The 20,234-nt window shown below is 47.8% G+C and overlaps 1 protein-coding gene across 3 annotated transcripts in view; it reads right to left on the reverse strand.

The window, feature by feature from the left end:
- The window catches only part of KDM2B (lysine demethylase 2B), a 110,287-nt gene that overhangs the window by 13,346 nt on the left and 76,707 nt on the right, over positions 1-20,234 (reverse strand). For all 3 annotated transcript variants that reach the window (XM_035564888.2, XM_035564886.2, XM_035564887.2), the window contains 2 exons: positions 4,203-4,427; positions 557-700 (listed from right to left, as the gene is read on the reverse strand). In XM_035564888.2, coding sequence (XP_035420781.1) covers positions 557-700; positions 4,203-4,427 — 369 coding nt within the window. The remainder of the gene's footprint in view (positions 1-556; positions 701-4,202; positions 4,428-20,234) is intronic.

A 20,234-nucleotide genomic window follows, 5' to 3' on the forward strand; every position in this document is an offset into this window, starting at 1 on the left:
CCTGCAGCCTGAAACTTGCTCAGTTTGTTCTCTAGAGCTGCAGCCCTACTGCAACGTCTGCTCACGGCACCTCTAAGCCAGCTGCCACCAAAAGGCAGCTCTGTGCCTGGACAAACACGGACAGCAAACTACTCCTTGTACTCTGTGGGACACGGGAAGGAGCTGCTGATAGGGGGGTTGTGACTAACTCATCCAACGCTACATACAGGTGGATTCTTATGTCCTCTTGAGCTTCCCGTGCCAACTGAGATACCTCACTCAAATAAGAAGTAAAAAAGTAAATAAAACACTTGCATGCACGCATGTTTTGCAGTCTTGCTCAGGGCAGCCAGGGCATGGATGCTGGTCACATCAGAAGAGAGCTCCCTCCTGCCAGCCAGGACTGCGCACGCCACGGCTTCAGTCCTGCTTCTCACACCAACTCTGCGCTCACTCAGTTTCCAAAGATGAAACCGTGAAAGTTTTCTAACTTCTGTGCCCTACTTTTACGTTAAGGTGACATCTAATCTACTTTTAGTTTGCTTGTTTCCAACAGGTATTACATCCTTGCACTCACCTTAAGGCATCCTGGGTGTATTATTTCATTACAAATGGAGCATTCCATTAGCATGAGATTAAACTTGCTCTCCTCCTCTTCCACAGTGTCCTCTTTCCCAGCTTCTCCACACACCAGACATACAGCAGTATGAGGCAACACCGGCTGTTTACACATATCAGAAGGAAGTCTTGATCAGGGCACATAAGACATATGGGAACAGAAGAATTCAAAATGCATTTACAGTATTTTCATTCCAAAGAGAAGATAAATAGGGCTTAATTGTGCAAACTGCTGAAGGCTCCATCCCAGCACATCAACAAAGGCAAGAAAAACTGGTAACTGGGGCTGGGTACCCAGACCAGGCATCGCACGACGTGTTGAGGGGATGAAAGTGCCCTCCCTCTAGCAACATAAATCCATGGGGCATTGCAGGGATGAAAACGTTGGGGTTTTTTTGCGGGTCTCTTGAATCTGTGAGCTGACACGGACATTGGCACGTGTGTCACTTTTCTACCATACAATGGGAGGCAAAAGAAGCAACCCGGAACATCACCGTTCGCATCCGTGAAGCTTCACAATCTGACTGGCAATTTGGCAGCTCCCATTTTACAGGCAGGGCAGGCAGATGTTGTGGGACCCAACCCAGCCCTCACAGCAAGCCCACGACAGACCCAAGAGCAGACCTTTTGCTGACTGATGGTCTATCACAGGAGGCCCTGCTCCCAAACAGAGCATTGCAAAAAGCACTGCACGGACACTTAAAAAGAGAATTCCTCTTCCAGAAGTGTCACAAGTGGGAAGCTCAGTGTGGTTTTTTTTCTATCTTTTCCTGAGGCAGAAAGGGAACTGCAGCATCTCTTATATCCATCACCCACTGAATGCCAGTCTAATTAAAAAGCTACCTTAGTGCTAATGAGGAACAAACTTCTTGTTTCCTGCAATTAGGTACAAGCCATTGCAAGAAATAAAAGGAAGATCCTTGTAAGAAGCTGGCTATAACGTGAAATGGAATCGATCAGGTTGCAACTCCCTAACTATTAGGTAGTTGGAGGCAGAGATGTGGCTTTTCATGGCAAGGATCTCTCATTTATGGAGCAAATAAAGACTGGAAGTGAAAAACTGCACACTGAATCAAATCTCTGCAGCAACAGCCCATCCTTCAGGAAGTTTCAGACAGGGAGAAAACTAACTATGGTAAGCCAATAGAGAGCACAGCGTGCTGCCCCACACACCAGCATCAGATATGGCAACGCTTTTCTTTCTCATGCCAGTACTTACCCAGGCTCCATTTTCAAAGCATTTTGCAAGTGTTATTGAATTCCCAACCTTCCTCCATGCACACACCAGGAATCCCCAGGATCCCACTCCGCCAGCAGGTAAACCAGAGGAAAACTAAGCTGCCCAGAGCTGCGATGGCTCTGTCCGCTTGTTCTGTCCCATCTCCCACACAACAACAATTTATATCCACCCACGAGGAACAAGCAGCCCAGAAGCAGTACAACTTTTCTTGCTGGGAGCAAGGGTATCTAGGGAACCTCCTCTGTGCCCCAGCTAGCTCTGTCCCACTGCCGGACTGGAACAGCAGCGCTGCTGTCACAACCTGACCCCCCAGTGCAGAACCCCCCGCTCCCTTCAGGCCTATTCGACGCAGCATCAAGTGTCCCAGGCCCTCCTGTTTCCTCCCTTGATTGAACCAGCGATGCAGAGGAGTTTCCTGTTCTCTGAACGGCAGTGCTGGCTCTCTTAAGGCTTCTGAGTTTAATGAAAGCCTGCGCCTAGTTAATATCATCAGTGTTATTAACCAGAGGAAGGCACAGTCCCAGAGCTGTGGGGATCATTACTTCCACAGAGCCTCGCTTTGGTGGTTTCTTATAGCTGGGAGCTGTTGGATGCGTACCACAATATATTACTGCTGCAATTGTTAGAGAACATAATGAACAAGAGTAAAGACAATTGGATTGCCTATAGAAACGTAAGGCACCATTAAAAACTGCAACGGTTCAACTTGTTAATTTACTGCGCTCTCGCTGTTCTAAGGAAGTTTGCAAGATTCCCACCGTTCCTTACACCACCGAGAACTCACAAAGAGCAGATACCTCTCGAGCACATGCACGGGTGGGACAAGGAATCAAAGTGCCCTGGCTACAGAGCTGTGTTCTAAACACGGCTCCTGGAAATAAACCTGCAGATACCAACTGAAAAATACTTCTTCACAAGAAAAGAGGGGATGAGAAGATGACTACACACAGCCAGAAGAGAACCCAGCTCCTCTCCTCCACAAGGCTCAGCCTGTGCATCAAGACTGAAACACCTTACTATGAAAATTTCCTTCAACAGGCAGGACAAGGAAGCACGCTGCAGCCCTAATGTAATCCCTCCACTAAAAAGGCAGCATGGTTTCACTAGTTCTTCTCCCCAGAGAATAATAAATTCTTCATCCATGCTGTTCGATTCATGCCACACTCCAGGAAATCAAGTGTTCAAAGAAAAGACACTTGAGCTGCAAAAGCACTCTGAAGAAAGGTGGATATTCTATGCACTTTACTAAAAGATCCAGGAGAGCTGAATCCAATCCTCTATCAAGAGCACCGCACGGCTTAGAGCAGGACACAGTGTGAGCTACCAGGAGCAACTGCTGGAAACCCTAAGTGCGAATCAGTTTGTAAAACCTGAGCCGAGCCATTTAATAATGCCACCACTTCAGTTTCTTCATCAGGATTAAAGAAAAAAATGTAAGCGAAAGGAACTGTAACAGGACTAAATCAAGAGTTAGTGAGCAATCGGTATAGATGGTGTAATTCAGTTATGAATAAACAACATTCCTTCCCTTAAAAACAAACCAAACAAAAAATAGCACACACACACACACACACACAAAAAAAAAACAAACCAAAAAACCTTCAACAACACTACACAAAAGGCCTTCCCAAAGAATTATGAGAAAAGCCAAAGCTAATTTTTCCTCTTGAACAAGAGCACTGTGGACAAAAATCCTGAGGAGCTCAGTGACAGTCGATATGAAAGCAATGATTCAGAACTTCATGGAAGACTAATCTGTCAATACGTGTTAAACACAAAGCTATCACTTATGACTCAAGAAGCTTCTACGAAACACATCACAATAGCCCAGGAAACTGGCTTTGAGTACCGCTTGCCCTGTTCTGACACTCATCGCATCCCCCAACAGCCATTTCCAGTCCCTGAGGAAGAGAAGACCCTGGGGTGGATGGCTCTTTAGCTCTTCTCAATCAAACCCCTCTTGTATGCTTCAGTAAATGGCAAAATAACTGAAATTCAGATCCCAAGTAGCCTGTGGTCACCAATGCCAAAGTCTTGGGGAATACCAAAGACTTCTGCACATCTTAAGGTGGTAAAGATGGTTGCAAGGTGGCTTTCTCAGGAATTTCAAGAGGCCCAAACCAAAGAGGCCTCTTCTCATTTCAATGAGAACTTCCTGCTCTCTCTTCTCCCCAAAATCCCAGAATTTCGGTGTGATTTGAGTGCCAGTTTCTGGTGAATTGATTACCTCCACATCTACCTTCAATACTGCTGAGAATGAAAGCCATGTCACTGAGTTGTAGGTTCTCAGTCCCACACCTTGTCACCAGGAGAGGCAGCTGTAGGAAAGAAATCTCCGAACGAGCTGTAACGCAAGTGCACTTACTGCGATACACTGCCTCATAATGCAGGACTGTTTCATCCTGCCAGGCCCCCCGAACTTCTTCATGTCCTTGCAGAAGTGACACTCGCCGCACTCTGTCCGCAGACACGCCTCGCACTTGCGGCATCGCGTCCTCCTCCGGCGTGCTCCAGCGGTCGTCCGGTTAGCTGCGAGCTTCACCGCAGAAGCAGTGCCCAGCTTCCCTTTGGGCCGTCCGACTGCCCTGTTCTGAAAGAGCCAGACACACAAGGTTAGCTGCACATCCCACTGAACACCTGAACTACAGAAATTCCTTGGGCAGGAGCTGTACGCGTCGCAGACGTAAACCTGGCAGATGTATCAAACATACACAGATGGCTAATACCCAGCAGATGCACGCAATCACTCTTAGAGCTAAAGGAATTCTGTCACCTTTAGAGGGAAAGATGCACTGTAAAAAGACAAAGAAACCTAGGCACAAGTGAGAGATGCCGGATCTATCGTAAACCCAACGCAACAGGAGGGCACTGACAATCTATTTAGGCACATCTCAATGCAGGACCGAGTCCCAAGTGATGTTCTTGGCTTAGGTCAAAGACACGACCCGTGCCATCACAGAGCTCTGGGCTAGGGAGCTCCTAGGACTGTGCTCAGGTTAAGCCAGGTCTACTTTCCTCCTTCGGAAGACTCCAAGGAGGCAGCAAAAGTAATTCTGAGGCTAGATACAGCAGGGAAACGTTCAGCAACAATGGCTCAAGTCACAGCAATCTCCGTAAAAGAAAAGCACAAACTGCTGCCAAGTGATATAACAGGAAATAAACCACAAATACTGCAAAAACCCTTCCAAAGTAGCTCCCCTCCTATCCAACATAACAAGTACTCAAAACCAGAACACTAACTGATGCTGTGCAGAGGCTAAAAAGGGCATCCCGGGTCTAGATTTCAATGACCTTTGAGGCAGAAGCTAAAGGAACATTAAAAGATTTTAAATGATGAGGTTAACTTCAACATAGTCGCTCCGGATATCTGAATTCCACATTCTAATGAGAAACTCCCTGTTCAGCACAAGAACACAGAGCTCAAGCCAGACGTCGCTAAGTACAGCGTCATCGTACGGGGTAATTACACACCGATTGGCGTGGCTCATTCTTACCCCTGACAGCTTTCACCATAAAGATGACACTAACAGGACTGCAGAGCTCATCTGGTTTAGTATTTGTACAACTTCGCCACTTTCTGTGCCCCTCAGCACAGAGAGGCCAGACTAACCAGTTTCACTTTCTGTTTGTGCTGAATTCTGGGCAGTCACCAAGGCAGGAGGTTGGCTACAGAAAGCCACGCACAATTTCCACCGCAGCTTTTAAAAGAAAGGGCTACGGACACGTTCGGCTTGGTACTGCAAAAGCTTCCAAGTGTCCTACTATATAGTAACCCTGAAAAAAAGGCAAGTGGGTGAGCATTTGACCTTCCTCCCATCTGTCCCAGCAAGCCCCCAGTGATTTAGGATGCAGCAGAGCACTGGTACTCTAAGAGCCCCCAGCCCAGGAGCCCCGGTACTGGGAGAGCAGAGAGCAAGGAGCTGGACCTCTCTGCTTCCTCTCCCACAGACCCACTATCACAACCGAGGTGAGAAAAGCATTTTTTGGGAGAAAGCATTACTCAGCTGACGACGTTACACGGATTCCTGCGAGTTTTTAATTACGCTCCTCCACAGCGGTTTCTGTTCTACTCGCAAGCTGAATCCCGCTGTGCTCTGTGAACGCAGAGAGGTGTAGCTTCCCATCGGAAACTGTGCTAGACACAGCTTTCAGATCAATTTCAGACACTCTAAAGAATAAATATTTGCCTTTTAGACCAACATTGCAGCCTCTCAAGGCTAAAGTCGGCTCTGGCAGGACTGGCTTAGCACCTAGATAAGAGATAATTTCCTTCCTCAGCATGAATCACCCCTCCACTCTCTCTATTACAGCCTCCTTCCACCAGCAAAGGAAATGAGAAAAACGAACCAAAGGGAGTAAGTTAAACTGAAATTCATTCAACAACCCGGGCAGCTCCCGTCTGCCGACAGCACATGGAAGGTTCTGCGTTAGCCCGGCTCCTTCCCACTAGGTTTGAACACGATTGAGTTTTTTAAGAGGGCAAACAGCAGTTACAATGCAGTCAGAATGGTCTTCTTTTAAAGGCAATCTCTCTCAAGGAAAATGAAAACTCGGTGCTTTTCCCAGCCCAAAGGCAGCTCCTGATTTTGCCACAGTGGCACGAGCCAAGCCCCAGTTCTGGTGACTGTGTCTTGAACACAAGGACACCGGAAAGGTTCGAGTGGTGGAAAGGCATCGCTGAAGGCAGAAACCGAGAATCCTGACTAAAAAATAAAAATAAAAGAAAGAGGCAGGCAGGTGAAGCTGTAAGAACAAGTGGGAAGCCAGAGCACACCACACAACTCAGATTTCCTCGTAAATCACCACCGTGGAGCGGAAAGCAGCCACGCAGAGCTCTGACCTCACAGAACGTAACGGATCTATGCCCAGCCCTCTTCACTGCTCTTTAGGAAACCCAAGCAACTGGACCAGCTGGGTTTGTGCTCACTCACCAACCCACCAGGCTCGATCCTCCCCCGTTTCCTACCAGGACGTCCCAATCCCCGCCATCAAGGCTGGAGAGGCCCGGCAGGAATTCCCACTCGTATCCAGTTTCAAGGGGCTTGAATGCGGTCACTTTATAAACCTCAACAGAAGAAAATCTGGCCTGTGGGTTGGTCTCCCAGAAAGGTGCTGGGATTCAAGGGGGTAGAAGGAGCCTCCAACATGACTTGGGGTTTACTTAGCACGTGGCTGCCAGCCAGATGAATTCCAGGTCGGTGCTAGGGAAGAGATGCTGCAGGACCTCCAGCTCAGCCTGCAGGCTCACAGCACAGCAGCCCTGGCAGTTAACCTGGTGGAGATTTCCTTCTCAGGGGCTGCCCTGTGAGACTCAGCACCCCCCCAGGATGACTCCGCGGTGCTGTCCCGTGAACATGGGGCAAGCGGCAGGCGGCCACCGCCGTCAGCTGCCCCAAAGAGAAGGCTTCCACCAAATTTGAACAGATTTTTTTCCCTATTTGTACACCAAACACCAGAGGGTCAAGACAGAGCTGCCTGAACTGCTACCAAAAGCGATCCCGTGTGTTCTCTGGCACCTCCACAGAAAGCTGGTGGACTTGCACTGCCCTCTGAAACAAGAGGTGTTAACAGGGCATTCTGCTGGCTTTTCCCCCCACGCTACCGCTATGCAGCACACAAAGGTAGCCACACCAACCAAAATTTAAATGCTAAGAGCTTGCTCCTGCACCAGACACAGCATGACCCTTACGGCAGCTGGGTACTGGGAGCAAATTTTGGCCATCGGATGTAATACACTCCGAACTCCAAAGCCATGAATTTGGGATCGCCCTCTTGCTCCTTGGAGGAGGAGGAGGAAGGGGACAAATCTGCAAACCGATTTTCATGAGCGCTGAGCTCCTACAAACCCCACCAAATCCAACAGCGCCCCAAGCAGACAACAATTAGCAGACTGGGTGGGGAAAGAGGTCACCAGTGATTGAAGTCTTTCAATAAGGCTGCCTGAATCTGGGAATAAGACGAGGTATCACACTTCCAACTCCTTTAAAAAAAAGTAAATGCTACCTAGAAGAGTCACAGCCCCTGAGCACGCATTTACCTTGGCTCTGGGCAAGCATTTAGCTGCTGCAAGTTTTCACTGCTTGCTTACAGGTACTTTAAGACACTTTCATCAGCTGTCACCTCCCTGCTCCACAGTCACTGAAAAGCCAGCCACCTTCGCAGCAGCTCTGAGCGCCCACTCAGGACCAAAACCAGGACCAGAGCCAGCAGAGGCTCTAAGAGCACAGCTTACTGCTACAGAATCAAGCTTTGGTGTTTACAGCAACACGCTTCTGACCTTCACAGCTGCAAAGAATAGCTCAAAAGATCTCAGATTAGCAAAAAATACCAAATCAAACTTTGGAGACAGCCCTTCAAGAGCTATCAGCTGTAAATGCATCGCTAAGTGGGTGCTGATGTGCCCCAACTGCTATCCCAAGGCTGACCGGGCTCTGCTGGAGTTGTCACCAGGCAATTTTGCATACAAACGCCTCTGCTCTGGAGAGGAACATCAGCTGACAGCACGAGCCAGTCCGGGAGGAGTCCCGGCCTGCCCTAAAAGCAAGGCTGACAAAGCCTGTAGCCCAGAAATAAGCTCTTCTGCAAGTGGGCATGGGTCCTGCTCCACCACCCAGCTTCAGCAACCTGCCTGCTGCTGCCAGCAGCACCGCACCACGACTTCAGCCTGAGCGCCTCCAGAAACATCCAAGGGCACGTGCAGTGCCCTTCTGAGACCCCGAAGCACTTCACTTCCTAACCAAGTATGATCTGAACAGCTTACGTATCCCACTGCGTAAATCTCTCCAAGAACAGACATCTTACAGCTGTGGTTTTCACTGCTCCAAGGTGCTGTGCCACATAAACGTATCCCTTCCGCTCGCAAGACCGGGATGGTTTCCTGCTGTAGCACAGGGCAGATTCCAGTTATGCTGATCGCGGGAGTTCGACCGAATCCACACAACAATATCAGCTCCGAGAGGAGGACCTGGGGCTTGAGGGGCACCAGTCCTGTGCGCAGACCTCTGTAAGGCACTGCATCCCGATGCAATCTCTTCAACCATTACCAGAGACCCTAGCCAGAGGAAGGAGGAAGAAAGGGCAGGATGATGTGGCTGCAGGCATTCGGTGGTGACGAGGAGGAAGCTAGTTTAAGACAGCAAAAATCAGGCTGATGGCCAGTAACATCCTTAAAAGCCACACAAAGTGAAGAGCACAAGCCAACGCCACAGGCTCAATGCATCTGACTACAGCCTGTCTGCCCAAAAGCGTACACGTGCCAACTCAGGAGATCTCCGTTTTCTGCTGGTGGCGATGGTCACATCACCCGTACGTTCCTGCCAGGTGGAGGTGCCTGGCAGGACAGGTTTTGGCCCAAGCCCACCAGTAAGGGGCACGTCAGGGGTAAGGGAAACCAGGGGAACTTTTTCGTTCCCAACCAAACGGCAAAGTTTCTACCTTGCAGGTTCATCTGCACGTAAGTAACACTCCACCAGCTCTTCTGCCAACGTAGCGACGTTGTGCAGGGCATGATAAGCCGGCACGTCAGTGCCAAAGCAAGCACCCCCATTTATTTCCCTCTGGTGGTGAGGAGGCAGAAGTTAGGCCTGGAGGGTGGAATAAGACACATTGGCAAAAATACGCGTTTGTAGATAAGCTGCATCCAAAGTAGGAGCTCTTAGAAAGAAAAGCACCAGGAAGCTACACAGAGCTAGGGCACATCACACAAACGTAGCTTCTCATCTTTGGAAGAAATTCTGCTACCGCCGCCCAGGAGCGTTTTTCACAGCCCGGTTACGCACGCAACTTTTGTGGGACCAACCATGGGGGTTGGCCCAACAAAAACCATCGCGCTTCTTCCCCCTCGCAGGCAGGACACACGCCCGGCACGCACCTTTCCGAGCCCCGCTGCTGGCATCGGCTGCCACCTTAGCGTGGTAAATCCTATCTGCGCTCCTGCTGGAGAACACAGCGGGCTTTACCTGCTTAGTTCAGACATGGACTAAGGTAAGGGGAGAGGCTGAAGGCCAACATCAGAAGAAACTGACTGATGAAAACCACCGCGCTACCCTCACACAGGAGCCGTGCCATTCGCCTACACCCGCAGAGTTGCGGTTTCACCTGCTACGTGCCAGGCACCGTCCCCGTGGCACAGGGGGAGAGATTCCACACAAAGGCTGGTGGCTCTCTCACGTTAGTTTTTATTATGAACTGTTAAGATACAGAAATTCTGCCAAGCCTCAGGTTTTAGAGGAAACAAAGCACCTGGAGACACCTCCAGCAGCTATCTCACAGGTACGACATAGCGGAGACCACCCCGCTCCCGACTATCGGCTCCTCACCAAAAGCACGCAGCGATCGCACCCAGACCGGGAAGCAAACGGGAGAGGCCTGGCGTGGGGCAAAGAGAAAAGGAAGGGGGCCGAGATGCTTCACCTGCTGGGTCTGGGAGGCGAGCAGCGAAGGGAGCAGTGGCGCAGGCCTGCACACTCGCACCACCCACAGAATTAAGCAAAGGCTTGATAAAGTTACTCCTCCAAGACCCGGCTGAGGTTCCTGGGCGGTCGCTACCCCAGGCCAGGCAGCGCAGCCCCGTCTCTCTTGGTGCTTCCATGCTGGATCTACCACCGCGGGGAGCACCCGGGGCACACCGCTGTCCCCCGGGCCCAACTCCTGCAGCCCTGCTTTCTTGGGGAAATTATAAAGAAAAGCACAGTAAAGCTCTTAGGGATGAGATGGGTTTCAGAGGGCAGACTCAACGCCCGGCCTACGTACCAACTTGTCTCTAAAAGCGAATTATGAGGTCGTTTCAAAGAGCAAAACACCTTGAGTTACGAACAAAAATAGCGAGTTTGTGTTTAAATTGTGTACACATGTTTAATCCTATTCCTGGTGCATTTTCAATCGCTTAGGCAGTTCTTAGAGAGTAAAAGGCGCAATCTAGAACACATGTTCCGGATTATTTTTCACAGATTACTTCATAAATCCAAAAAGTTTATTCTCCTTCCCCCCAAAGGGAAAGGGAATCCTTCAGAGAATAAACCCTGGGAGAAGTAATAAAAGTTCTCTTTTCATTTTACCACGCATCCTTCCCTTTATTCCCCATCCCTGGGAACGGAGAGAGGAGGCTCTGCCTGGAACCGCGGCCAGGTAACCGGGCTCAGCACCACGCTCCCTCCCGAAGTCGCGCAGCCCTCTCGGCGATTTGAGGCGCTTCGTGAGGAAAAATAATAACGAAATAAGCTCCGAATAGGCTCGATCGGGTGCTGGAAGCTGTAGCCCCCCCCCCGGGTGCGCGCTCCCCGGCGGAGCGGGGCGCGGGGCCCTCTCGGAGCTGCCCCGCGGCCCGGCCCGGCCCCGCCGGGGGCTCCCGCTCCGGCTCCTCCCGGGGCCGCCGCCACGCCCGGAGCCGCCGCCGGGTGCCCGGGGCCGTGCCGAGCCGAGCCGGGCCCGCTGCCGGCCCCACATTGTTCCCCGGCCCGGCCCGGCCTCCTCCTCCCCTCCCTTCCCGCTGCAAACTTCGCCGCCCGCCCCGGACCTGCTCCGGCTCCGGCCCCGGCTCCGGCCCCGGTTCGGGCTCGGGCTCCGGCTCCGACTCGTAGTCCTCCTCGTCGGCGCTCGCAGACATGGCCATGGCTCATGGTGGGCCCAGGCGGAGCCGAGCTGACATGGCTGGAGCGGCGCTGCTGGCGGAGCCCCGCTCCCCGCACACACACACACACATGCAGGAGGAGGAGGAGGAGGAGGAGGAGGAGGAAGGGGGGCCGTGCATATTCATGCCAGGCAGCCAGGAAGGGGCTGGCCCTGGCGGCACGGCCAATCGCGGCCCGCTCGCACAAAGCCGGCCTGCGGGGACAGCGGCGGGGGCACCCCCGGCACCCCTCGGCTCCCCCCCCGGGGCAGCGGGGCCCGCCCGCCCGGGGCCTGCCTGGGTGTGCCGGGCCGGGCCGGGCGGGGTGCGCGGCGCTGCACGGGCTGAGGGAGACAAAGGAGACGCGCTCGTAACGCCCGGCTCGGCTCCGGGCACCCCCCGGCGCTGGGATGCCGGGGATGCTGCCCTGCACCCCTGGCCCTGCACCGCTCGGAGGGGCCCGGGGGGAAAAAGCCCCGCTGGGGGGTGAGAGGGGCACGGCCGGGAGCTGCTGGGGAGCCACAGGGCCCCGAGGGGCAGCGCCTCGGACGCAGGAGGCATCCTCGAAAGCGTGCTGCTGGGGGTCAGGGCACGCAGGCCTGAAGTAGAGCGCTGAGAATTGAATTTCCCATTGCATTGGTGGGCCTGCTGCTTTCAGGGGAAGTCCCGCTTCCATTCAAGTTGTTAGGATTTTGCCTCTGGCTCCTACGCCCACAACACAGAATTAAACATGAGATTAAATATTTGCATGTGCTGAGCAACCGAGAAGCCATAAAGCAGCAGATCTAATGGTCTTCGCGGCAGGGTTTTCGCCAAACTAGTTTCGGCTCGGTTCCCTGGTCTCCATCACCACGTGGCCACACCAGCCCGGCGGTGGCCCGGCAGAAGAGGCAGCAACAGGCAGGAGCTGGCACACGAGTGGCGATGCTGCCTTGTGCCTTTGCGACGCTCTGGCCCCCCAGAGCCTCACCTCCCAGCTTTAAGCAACAAAGTTCAGCCCAGCTTTAAACACAGTTACAGGTGACTGCTGGAAAAGCCAAGCGATTGGCGTAATTACATCCTTTCCTTATTGTGCATACATTAAATATCCATTTCTTGTTTGCACATCTGTCCTCTTGCCAAATCAAGCTTACATTATGGGTAAGTGGTGGTATTCTCTCAAACCCTGCTCGCCGCGATGCCAGAAGTGAGGCCTTTATGTGCAGCGCATGGTGCGGCTCTCCAGCGTACCATGGGCTACGTTCAGCCTGTCTCCTCAGGTTTCTCTCTCCCCCACTGTGCTCGTACACAACCCAGAGCGGGAGCAGATGAAAGCTGAGGCACGCAAGGCATGTGCCTAAGGCCTTGGCTTTCAGAAGCACAAGGTAGTATCAGAATCCAACATTTTCTGGAGGAGAGAGGGAAGGGGGGGATGCGTTTCCCGCTAGAGGCCTACAAAGGAGAGCTTAAAAATACGAAGCGAGGATAACCGACACGCTCACCGCGGTGTTTGTGGTTCGAGCGGTCGGCCTCCAGCAGGGGCAGGAGAACAGATAACATCGGGAAGGATATGCTGGGTCCCACACCTGCCCGGGGCAGGCAGAGCCTCCAGCCCAGGCTCAGGTTCCACAGCAGGCTCCCCGCTCCACGTTTGGCTCCACAATCCAGACGGGAGAAAAAATAAATAAAATAAAATAAAATAAAATAAAAACAAAAATAAAACAATAAAAAATAAAAACTCGTGACGTCCCCTAAGGACAATCCACCGGTCACACCACGGTGAAATGTCATTCACAGCAAATTAAATCATGACATAGATCCTCCTGCTCTCATCTGCGACAAGCCCCAGCACTGGTGATACTCGCGTTAGCCCACCTGGGCTGCAGCAGGTCGCTGCCCTCAGTAACCCACATCGAGCCGCGCTCCTCAGCCACCCGCGAGCGTGTTCCAGTCTGCCACTTACAACAGCAACACAACTGACAAATTAGCTCTAATTACGAGGCCTGCGTTAACCACTGAAGATGCACGCGCCAAGAAGATCTCGGAGTGATTTTCAAATGCTAGGTAAACTTTGCAGAGCTGGCATTTAATAAAAAAAGAAATCGGATGGGATATGATATAAAATAGCAAATTGGGAATCAGTGGGGGGGGAAAACACTACAACAAAATGAACTTTTCCGATTGTAATTGCTCTCTGAAAATCTAATCTTGTACAAGATCAGCTAAGCATTCAAAGATATATTTAATACACAGAACTATTAAAAGAGCATTTTCCAGCTTGATCCTTTCGGCTCGTCTACTCTGGACAATGCTAAATTACAACAAACAGTGAGCAAGCCTTGTGCGAACTGTTCTAGCAGTGCACATTTCACTATCCCGCTACACTTTACAGCAGTTCAGAAAACAGAACAAGCACTACTGACCCTAGCCATGCTCGTATTGGCATAACTGTGTCCATACTTCAGCTTTGTATGATGTAATTTGCGTGATGTAATAAGAAATAAATAACATCCTAGACTGAACCACTGAACTAGCCTTAATGAAAACTGCATGAAAACAGACGGTACTTCCTATTCTGAACTGTTGCATTGATTGCATCTCTCCTGAAGTCCCATATAAGTCTCATCAATACCACCATCTCCACAAAAACCAATTACGTTGTCACAAACTGAGGCAATAACCTCAAGTGAAGAATAAACAGCAGGAGGAGGTGAGTGCCAAACAACCAGATTTCATTCTCATGCAAATACCCTTTAGTAAAACCAAGATGGGGACAGACGGACGGACTACAACCTACACTGTATGTGCTTGCTCTCCAGCATCTCTAGTACCAACAGATTTCAGCTGTTGCTATCAGTGCTCAGTGCTAAACAGCACTCATGCTTTTGTATTACACGCTGAAGTTTATGATTCTACGATTCCCAAGTTGAGGTGAAAAAGTTTTTAATAAATACAAATAAATATACCTTTTATTTGAACCTTCCTTTGAAGCTTCTTATGTATCTTTATAGAATATTGTATTTTGCTGATAGTAGAAAAAATATTTAAGAGAAAACAGTTTGGGGGAAAAAAAGCACATGCAAAATTGGTTTATATGCAAGTTCTTGGAAAAAAAGATCTTGCGATTTGAGCTTGTGCTGCCTTCTGTAGGCCAGCACGTATGTTTTTGAAAAGCAAACCCATTGAGATGCTTATGAGTCAGCTTCTTGACCTGTATCAGAATAAGAAAGTTACCCAATAGCTTTCTAAGGATCATTATTTTGGTGCAAGTGTCCATTCGTATGATGTATGATCCTAACTGTTGGGCCTGGGCAAATTTCGTAACACTTTTCTCAAGAGTTCTGGCCAATATTTCAGTCATATTCTCAGCACTGTCAGAAACAATCTGGCAACCTTTTGTCTTCAAATATCCATCTAGTGTCTTGATCTTACTACTTCCCACTATTTATTTTATCTGAACTATGACATAAGAGTAGTCATCAGATACACTGAGTATCCATTGCAATCTCTTTAATAAACCATCCAATTGATCAACCTTAGATCAAATAAAGTAACTCAAGATGAAATAATATATTGATTGCTCCCTCCACATAATGCCTCCCGCACGTACTTTCTACCTAGTCAGTATCCAACACACGAGAAGCAGAGAAGGCACGGGCTGTATGACTCTTGAAGGCTGAAAACCTTGGGCTATTACAGTGTAGCTGAGGAGCAGCGCTCGAAACAACAGGAGCCCAGACAGAATGTGCTGGTGGCAACTCACTCAGTCTTTCTCAGAAGCCTTGTTTAAAGAAAAGCCATCCCGTCATCTTAAAAATATAGTAAGACCACAGAAAGCGTGCTGAAACAGCAAGTTCATCTGCCACATGAGGCAAAAGCTCCACGTCTTGGGAACCTGCTGATACAAAACTGAGGTCTTCTATCTTCACAGCATCACATTTGTGGAAATGGAGAGGTACCAACAAACTCAACAGTGCCTGAGATCCAGATGTACAAGTTTACAGGAAGAGCCGTGGCATGATGGGGACTATCTGCTGGGAAGTGAGGGAAATCCTGCCATGCTTCCTTCTTCCACAAATCCTTATATCACGGCGGGCTCATCTCCAAGAGCCATGTTCTGCCAGTAGATGCAAAAACTAGTGAAGTAGGCTCAAAAGAAGGTAAGAAATGACTGCCACGCTGTTGAGGAACATGCAAATAGATGTGGCTCCTAGCTAAACGAGTGGATTAACCAGAATATGTAACCTGCTTTCCTTTAAGTGGCTCTGCACTCTCAACACATAGCACAAAACGCTCCCGCTGAGACAATCAGTTGTGTCCGATGTCTGGCAGCAGCTCTCAAACCTTGAGACCAAACCCAAACATTTAGAGGCAAACAAACAGTACACTGAAATGTAAGCAAAGAAAGAGCTCAAGTATGTTTTTCCTCACGAGAGCTCAGGTGCTCAGCTGTCACCTACAGCCTCTATTTGGATTTGTAGGGAAACATGCAGGACAAAAACAAGCAAAACACGCTTAACTATGTCTCAAAGCTGCTTTGCTTTTATCAGGCCTTCTCTATTTCTTTTGTTAGATTTGCTAATTTTCAAAAAGGAGAGCGGTTCTGTGCCTCTTAGATCTGGTCTACCAGTGCCCGCAGGAAAGTCATAAAGTTGAAACAAGACCTCATTTATATTCTCAGCAGACTTTAATTTCAGTGTGCTATGGAACTAAAAGGAAGCCATCTTCTCAGGGACAGAACATACAATTCAATTTTGTTCTGAAAAGTGCATGCAGGATTAATGTCCATAATTGCGCAGCACGTACCGTGGAATGACAAACGCCTTCCACATTGCTCTGCCAATGTGCTTCGATCCAGAAACAAAACTATTAAATCTCAGATACGTAACTCAAAGCTTGAATGGTTTTAATGTCGGGGTGGGGGAGAGCCTAAGGATGCTCAAATACTTAATCAGATTCAAATCTTAGCTTTTTGTTTGGTTCTGTTGGCCAACTCGGCAAGGCATGTAGTCCAGCTCCTGGTGATAAAATCTGAGAGCCATCAACCCATCTCACATGCACCACATTCACAAAAGGTCTTAGGACTAACGTATTTTTTTCATCAGCACTTTTACTGCCATGAAATAAAGAGAAAGTGGCAATCTTGAAAAATGGCAGTCAAGACCTTAGTTGGAAAAAATTGATGTTACTGAATATTCTTGCATATGTTGGAAGAATGACAATGGGAAGAACACATAAATCTTCTACTATGATACCTGGAGCACAACAGTTTGAAAATAGAGATGTCTGCTCATTTTTTCCAATCTGTTCAAATTTCTACTCAGAGCCAAAATGGCTCTAATTTACCTGTTTGATGTATTAATCACATAAAGGCATCGGTCAAATTTCAAAGCAAGTGGCTGAGAGTTGATAAGAAGGCAAAATATTAAGTCAAAGATGGAAGATTAAGAAGGTGCTCATTCAAGTCCTTGCTATTTATAATTACTCCCTGAAGGGACACAATATTTCAAGTACAGCCTCTTGAGGTGAGAAATAATCTGTCAAGTCACCAGGCAAAGCTTTTAGAAGAATGCTGAGGCAATATAAGCGAAGCTCTTTGGGGATATTATGTATGATACACATACCAAACCCTGAAACTCCTCTGGCCTGCGTGGAGTTCCCACAGAAATGAATTTGTCTCGAGAACTAATGTTTGGGAGAGACTGAAGCAGTGCTCAGAAAAATAAACAAGCCAGGCAAGGAGCTGCCTTCCTCACCAGCGCTGCCCCAGGAAAGCAGACATTTGACAGAAGCTCCCAGTAGCTTCAGCAACTCTTACTCCTTTGTGCAGAACCTGAAGAAGTCTTCAGATCTGGTGCGTCAGGTTTCTTCCTGCTCCCAAGTGTACTTAGCAAGGAAAGGGCTTCGTTTTGTATATGTGCAGCTACTGTGGGAAGTCCCCTTAAAAAAAATCCCCCAAACCTCAGCTATGTGGTTTTGTTTCTTAATGGATTTGTCGGGAGCCAGAACTGGGGTACCCATCTGAATACACTCCAGGGCTCTCCTACCACATGGCAACTGCTATTCCTACAGTGTAAAAGAACAGAAATTACTAAAAATTATTTAAATCACTGATTCCAATCACAATTGAAATCAGCAAAGAGAAAAACAAATTTAAATTGATTTTAATCTTGATTTTCTTTTGTACTTAAGTTACTTTCTGGCAGAAAAAAATATTAGCATCTGATAACTATCAAGAAATGTCTGATTTGCAGTAGATGATGAACTTTATAATCAGTACTTTCAACAAATCAACAAATAGGATTCACAATACACACAGATTTGTGTCTGCAAATCTTGCAGACTATGGGCATTTGTATCTGTTGTTGACACCTAGCAGAGCTGAAGCACTGCTGTGAGATCACTTCAAACACCTTTAAACTGGTGCCTGGAAAGGACAAAATGTGACAGCTTAAATCCCAGTTTTCTTGCTCCTGTGGAACTGGACTGACTGATGTAAAACTTGATTTGAATCACAACCAGAAAAACACAAAGTCCAACAAAATTACACAGAATTATTTTGGTGTCCTTCTGCCTTTTTTTTTTTTTTCCCTCCCCCTTCCTAGCTATTTTCCTACACTATAAATACTAAACTAAGAAATCAGTCTGTCTTTCCATGCTTGCTTTTAATTGTCAGTTTTTGCTTTCTAACATGTTCATATTCTCACAGGAAGTACCCCGAATGGCTCTCCAAGGGCTGCTCTGTCCTAGGGAATTTGGCACAGGTTTCCTGCTGCTGCTACTAGGAATGTAGCTTTCCTGGTGGTAGCCACCGGGCAGGCTCCTGAAACTGATGCTGTTTTGATGCTGTGCCATTTATACGTGCTCAGATCTGCTTCAGACACTACTCCGGTTAAAACACTAATTGCTGGAGCTAGTACCTCAGCGCTCTTGCTGCTCTGGGTGGAGCTGGCCTAGCAGTAGCTATGGTAGGAATTCTTAGTAAGCAAGCAATGAAAAACTAGAAGTTTTTATTCAAAGGTTTTCAAGAACATTCTTTGTCCACCTAGCACCTCTTCCTCTGAATTGAAAGAAAACCTGATGTAAAACAATGCTCAACACTTCTGAAAAATCACAGTGGTGCTAACCACAGCTAAGTTTTTTTTCAAGTTTACCCAACCTCTTGAATTTGTGCTATTTTTCTTTCTAATTTCTACATACATTCAAATTTTATTAATTCTTAGACCATTTAAATACTCTTTCTAGCATTTGATGCCATGCACAAAGTTACATATATGTTCATAAAACTGGAGCCATGCATAAAGATGCTCTATTATTAGAAACTGGTAGATCATCTTCCCTTCCCAGCATTATTCATGTGAAATACCAAGAAGAAAGAAGTTTCCTTGCTAGAAAATGGCAGCAGACACATGTGCCAAAGGACCATTATGGGATCCAGATCCGGACAGACTATCACTGCCTTTTATTATTTAAAATACAAGTTATTCTGAAGAATCTAACACCCTTTTCATCACCAGTCTACTTTTTTTGTCTGTTGTATACATGCATGCTATTTACTTTAGGCTATGAGCAGTGATCAGAAACCTTATTTCCAGACTAAGTTTATTTATGGTGTGTTTATACTCACTTGTTCTCATGCCAACATTGTCCGCTAACTTAAATAACTCTTCTCCTCCCCTGGTATTTATATTCCCTGAAGTACTTACACATAGCAATCATCTCCCCCTTCAACTTTGTTATGCCATGCTGAACAAGACATGCTCTTCTAGTCTCCTCTCTTAAACATCACATCTTGAACACTATATGTGGTTCTGGAGTCCCATATCAGCCCTCATCTCAAAACCACCTGTAGTGGAACTAGAATAGAGTGATAGAAATGATCAAACATATGGTATGGTTCGTGTACCAGAAGACATTGAAGTTACTGGTGTTTTTCAGTTTGTTATTCTGCTTTTCTACACAGAACTTTATCAAACGGTGGGGTCACTGTTACAGGATGCTATGGCTAGCAGAAAGATCAACAGGTTCCACAAATTATTAAGTAAATTCACAGGAAAAAAGTATCTACCAAGGAACAGCAAAACAAAGCTGATGATACGACCTTCTAGCTTAACTGTGAAGTTAAGCAAAGGAAAGACTGCTCTGTTCTTACAGCCCTTCTAACAGCTGTGACTGGCCACTGTCGAAGCAGGACACCGCGCTACAAAGACCGTCTGGTCTGACTGAGTATGTCCAGGTCAGTGCTTCCTCAACCATTTTGTTTAAATCACTTTTTCTTCCTGATTCTCACACACCAATACATAGCTATGAACATTATTTTGCATTGCAATTGCAGGGAAGGGTGTTAAAAAAAAACAAAAAAACATAGTTTAATTAAAATTTCAATTTGTAGCATTTACTAATTAATAGTACTCCTTTAAATAGGGATATTATCATTGTTCTATGATACTTTTCAAGTATCTTCTCTTAAAATCAAGAGGTAACAATTACACAGAAGAAGTGTATGAGCAGGGAGGTCAGAAAACCAGCCACGTTTTCCAGTATTGTTAACCAGCCACTGAAAATTACAGCTTCATCTCCTGCTCACAGCCAGACCTATACATATTTGGACACTTGCTATCATTACAAATGCAATGGCTTTAGGTTTATGCCAGGTAAAAGAGATGAGAATCTGGTGCAGTCTGCATTTCTGACTCTTCACAGAGCAAGAGTCCAAACACGTTTTACTTCTTTACAGCCACTCTTCATAGACAACTAAAGATCTTTATCACAATAAAAACTGAAAGCACTGCCACAGAGTGTAATTACGTG

This window comes from Cygnus atratus, chromosome 17, assembly GCF_013377495.2.
Source record: "Cygnus atratus isolate AKBS03 ecotype Queensland, Australia chromosome 17, CAtr_DNAZoo_HiC_assembly, whole genome shotgun sequence".
Classification (NCBI taxonomy): Eukaryota; Metazoa; Chordata; class Aves; order Anseriformes; family Anatidae; genus Cygnus; species Cygnus atratus.